The 5,044-nt window shown below is 52.2% G+C and overlaps 1 protein-coding gene across 4 annotated transcripts; it reads left to right on the forward strand.

Moving 5' to 3' along the window:
- Positions 1-650: 650 nt before the first annotated feature.
- IFI6 (interferon alpha inducible protein 6) lies at positions 651-3,890 on the forward strand. 4 transcript variants are annotated; one of them, XM_046017496.1, is made up of 6 exons: positions 664-736; positions 1,393-1,427; positions 1,628-1,797; positions 2,142-2,225; positions 2,308-2,457; positions 3,569-3,890. In XM_046017496.1, the coding sequence occupies exons 3-6, from the start codon at positions 1,728-1,730 to the stop codon at positions 3,673-3,675; spliced, it is 411 nt and encodes a 136-aa protein (XP_045873452.1). In that variant the 5' UTR covers positions 664-736; positions 1,393-1,427; positions 1,628-1,727; the 3' UTR covers positions 3,676-3,890. The 4 variants fall into 4 exon arrangements, with proteins under 4 accessions (XP_045873443.1, XP_045873430.1, XP_045873452.1 ...); XM_046017482.1 differs by having other exon boundaries at positions 677-736; positions 1,702-1,797; XM_046017487.1 differs by lacking the exon at positions 1,393-1,427 and having other exon boundaries at positions 651-736.
- The last annotated feature ends 1,154 nt before the right edge of the window (positions 3,891-5,044 follow it).

Raw genomic sequence — 5,044 nt, forward strand, 5'->3', positions numbered from 1 at the left:
AGCAAGCATTACTACCCAAAGGTTTAAAGAATTCTCAATCTATTGATTGAGAACCAGAGGACCCATTTTATGACGAAAGATGTGTGCCAATGGCCTCATGCACATGGCCTTCACCGGTCTTACCATACACCTATCACCCGGAAGCAGCCAGCCTGAGAAAACATGCAATCAAATGACTTCATTTCCACAAGCTTAAATCTTCTCTGCAGCGTGAAGATTATAAACAATAGATGATATTTTGCAGGACTGTTGTGGGACAGGAAAGAGATCATGTGTATAGGGTATTTTACATAGGCCCTGCTATGCAGAAAGTGCTCGAAAAATGGGTAGGCATTATTATGAACTGAATTGTGAAAGGCTTCTGCATCCCAAGAGGAACTAGTGGTTGGGCTTCATGAAGCGCAACGGGGTGGTGGATCCCACTGTAGCACGATCTGCTTTGAATACTCTTAGCTATTTAGAAAGTCCCTGGCTTCAATTACATGTTTCTGCCTGTGGATATTGCAGAGATGCCGTCACTGAGCAAACAGAGCTGGAGGAAAAGGAGAAAGAAAACCGAGGATGAGGCCGGAAAATGGAAACTCCGACTGGGATTGGTTGGTTGCCTGGGGGAGGAGGCAGTCCAAATGTGATTATAAAAAGCCAGCCTTCAGCTGGAGAGCTGTTGCCTCACTGCTGTTCCCATCTAACATCGGGCTCTGGGAAAGAAAGGAAGATTCATCTTCCCTCCTCCAAGGTAAACCCAGAAGCTAGGAAGTGTGAATATCCAGCTGCCAAACTCTGCCAGGCTCCCTGCCTGTGAGCCTCATGCCCCAAGAGCCAGGACACCCATTCCTCAGGGAGGCTATGCCCCTGGGTCCCTTGTAGTGCCATGGGCTAGGACTGGTCCCAGGAGATGGGTTGGGGGCTTTTAGGTGCTTGGGGTACAAAACCCTAAGAGGCACAATACTTGGGTCATAGGTACCAACTCAGCAATCTGTGGCTTTAATTAGCCCTGGCACTTCACTTCTTTGGCTTTAGTTGGTCATCTGTAAAATGGAGACCAAGCTACCTTACCTGCCCAAAGGACTGGACGATTTCTGAAACCCCTTTTAATGTAGGATCTAAGGTGACAGTGAGTTCATCTTTGAGGATAGATGAAGTTACCTGGAGTGGTTGTTAAAAGTATGGGTTTGGGCATCAGTCAACTGTGGGTTTAAATCCAACTGCCACTTCCTAGCTGGGCAGTCTTAGGAATATTACTTAACCTCTCCCAGTTTCAGCTTCCTTATCTATAACACATGGTTGAGAACAATGGTTCCTGCCCCATGGGGTTGTTATGGGTATAAATGACCTTGTGCCATAAAGTGCTAAGTCCTCAATATAGGAGAGGTTATTCGTTTTTAATTGAAGGAAAATTCATTGAGCTGACGAAGATCACATTAGAGGTGAGTGTGGGGGGCATATGTATTTTCCTATTCTGTGCTATAATGTTTGAATTCTGACAGTCTTGAGTGTGTGTCTAGGCTGTACAGTTTGCTGTGTGATTGTTGTTGCCATGAGAAGATTAAAAGCCCGCGGCTCCTTAGGAGGGTCCTGGGCTCAATCCAGAGCAAATCGCTGCTTTTTATGGATTCACCCCGAATAGGAAGGGGAAACCACCGAGCGGGTCCAAAAGGGCTCTGCAGACCATCTGGTCCCTCTCCCCCTCCTCCCGGCCAGTGACAAAGCCTGCGCGCGGCGCCACCATGCGGCAAGAGGCGGTATCGCTCTTCCTGTGCTACCGGCTGCTCTGCGCCTGCGGCGGGGTGGAGGCAGGTAAGGATCCCCGCACCTGGGAGGGCTGTGGGATAAAGAAGCCCACAGAGTTTCAGAGTCGCGGCGGAGAGTCTCAGGATCCCTGGTTCCCAGACGAGAAGGGCCATTACGATGGCCAGCTCTGGGTCGCTGTATCCAAGGTCCCAGATTCGAATCCCCACCTGTCAATTCCTCCGTTCCACCGAAAGGTACTCTCGGTGCCAGTTCTGCGCCAGGCACGGCGCCTCGGGGGAGGTCTCTTCCCTTCAGGAGGCTCCCCGAAATGGAAGGATGGGGGTGGTTTTGAGCATCAGGCACAGAGTAGGGAACCCTGCTCCCCACTCCACCTTGTCCCCTCCCGATAGGCAAACGACAACGGAAAAAAGAAGGTTCGGAAGACGAAGGCTCCGGGTTGTGGGGCGCGCTGACCTGCATGGCTGTCGGAGGAGGTGGGTCCGGAGGGCGCAAAGCTCGGGAAAGTGGGGCGCACCCCTGCGGCGGGCGCTGTCTCATCACATCTTCTTCCTCCAGGCCTCCTGGCGGCAGGGCTGCCCGCGCTGGGCTTCCTGAGCACCGGCATTGCCGCCAACTCGGTGGCCGCCTCCCTGATGAGCTGGTCGGCCGTGGCGAACGGGGGCGGTGTGCCCGCCGGGGGGCTGGTGGCCACGCTGCAGAGCCTCGGTGAGTGGGGCGGCGGGGCCCTCCGGCGGGGATGCCAGAGCCCGGTAATTCTAGGATTCGGGTGTTCTTACAATCTCCATCCTGGGGAGAACTGAGGCACTGAGGCACTGAGTAATTTACTTGAGTTCTCCCAGTGAATTAGCACCAGAGCCAGGATTCGAACCTCGTCTTATGCCTCTCTTTTAACCACGAAGGACAGGTGCCTCACTGATGCTTTAGCCAAGTCACAACAAGCCTCAGTTTCCTCATCTGTTAACAGGGATGACCATCCTCAATAAAACATTTTATGAATCTGCTCAATCAGGGAACCAGATTGGCAAAGAAAGGTGGTGGAGAGAAGGGCCTGGCTGGTTCAGTTGGTAGAGCATGTGACTTTTGATATCTTGGTTGTGAGTTCAAGCCCCATATTGAACGCAGAGATTATACTGAAAAAAAATTTTTTTAATTTTTTTAACTAAAAAAAAAATGCATTTGCTGCTCGCTCTCTTCCTTTTTCTTTCCCTCACTCACTCTCTGAGGCCTCCAAAATCCTAGAGAAAAGTTGTCCCTGGCAGACTCCCCTCTGCCTTCCAGAATCTTCCATCTGCTCTCAATTCTGGATGACAAAAGCTCAAAGAACAAGCCCAAAAGAGAACAGAGCCCTTCTCGGAGGGGGCAGAAGAGAAGACACAGATCAGGCCACACCCCAGCAGTGGGAGGTGAAGGGTGTGGGCAAAGCTAGGAACAGCCCTGTGCTTCTGGATGATGCTTGTACATGCCACAGGCTTGCAAGGAGGATGAAATCCCTTACTAGTGAACCCCCAGTCCCCACAGGGAGGTCTCCACTGAGGTGGCTGTTGTTAGCATTATTAATAACACAGTGTGCTCACTGCAGATGTGAAGAGAATGATCTGTTATTTGTGTATTTTCCATCTCTGAAACACATCTCTGATTTGAGATGGCAAGTCAAGGGGGAACTAGGATTCACTTTGCAGAAGTCCTGTCCGGTCTCGGGGCCCCTGTTTCTCGAACTGGAAACGAAGAGGTTGGACTTCACTAATGGGCTCCTGGCATTTGGATTCCCAGGTCTGGTGCCTGGGCCTCAAGTGACCTGGTGATGTTTGCTTCCTAGGGGCCAGTGGTGGCAGTACCCTCATGGGCAAGATTGGTGCCTTTCTGGGCTACACCATCCACAGACACCTGGAAAACAGTAAGGAGGGGGTGGAGGAAGAGGAGTAGCTAGCAGCAGTTGGGAACCCACTCCTTCTTCCAGGCATAGTCCAGAGCTTTCTGTGTCACACTCTCCAGTGACCAAATAAAATTCAATCAGAAGACGTTTTGCCGGGGCACCTGGGAGCCTCTGTCTTCGGCTCAGGTCATGATCTCAGGGTCCTGGGAATCGGGCCCCGTGTCTGGCTCTCTGCTTAGGAGAGAGCCTGCTTCCCCCCGCTCCCCGCCCCCCCCCCCCCCCCCCCCGCCTGCCTCTCTGCCTACTTGTGATCTCTGTCTGTCAAATAAATAAATAAATTCTTAAAAGAAGAAAGAAAAGAAAACGCTTTGCCCTGGGGCGCTGGGGTGGCTCAGCCGGTTCAGATTCTGCCTTCGGCTCAAGTCATGATCCCAGGGTCCTGGGATTGAGTCCCACATTAGGCTCCTGCTTGGTGGGGAGCCTGCTTCTCCCCCTCCCTCTGCCATTCCCTTTATTTATGTGCTCTCTCTCTCACTCTGTGTCTCAAATAAATAAATAAATAAAATCTTAAAAACAAAACAGAAAACAAATTCTGCCCTTCTGTGAGTCACCCTTGCTGTGAGAAGCCCAACAAGATCTGCCCCTGATTTGCCTTCTCCACACACCTCCGACCCCTTCCCCCCTGCAGCCAACCACAGCTTCCTGGAACGCAACCAGGTGGTTTTGTCTCTGGGCTTCAGCACGTGCTGTTCTCTCTGCCTCAAACGTCCTTCGGAAGCTCATAACCCAGCTGAGACATCCTCTCCTCTGGGAGTCCTTCCCAGCAGAGTCTTCTGCCACAGCGAGAGCACTCGGGCTCGATTTCACAGGGTGCCTGGGGAGGCAGAGCTCAGTCTGTTCTCAGTGGGAGAACCTTCCAGCTACTTTTCTGATGAGGCAGAGATGGAGAAGCCTGATCTCCATTCTCTGAGGAAGCACAGAGCGCTCTCCCTTAGATGGAGACTCTAAGGCTAGGGAACAGCAGCTTTTTGAGGGCTTGGCTCAGCCAGTTCTCTTTCCCTCTGAGAACTCTGGGGACCAAGTGGACAGTTGGCATCTGGAGCCTTTATACCCTCTGAATGGGAAAAAAAAAAAGTCCATCCCAAACCTTTGGGGAGATCCAAAGTTAGCAAGGCCTGTCCAGGTGAACCAGGGTGACTGAACCCATGTTGGGGGTGGAGGTGGGGGCTGTAGAAGTCCCAGAAATCAAACGGCAGTGAAGACAGGCCTGGTGCCAGCACCAGGGTTCTGGTCTCCGAGTGGGCATACCAGTCTCCAGGCCAGACCGGCCTCCCATGGGGCTCGGCATCCCTGGGAAGTGGTCATGTGTGAACCACAAAATCTGGTCACAAAAGGGCCACCGCAGCTGTGTTCAGGCCT

The sequence above is a fragment of the Meles meles genome, chromosome 1, assembly GCF_922984935.1.
Source record: "Meles meles chromosome 1, mMelMel3.1 paternal haplotype, whole genome shotgun sequence".
Taxonomy (NCBI): Eukaryota; Metazoa; Chordata; class Mammalia; order Carnivora; family Mustelidae; genus Meles; species Meles meles.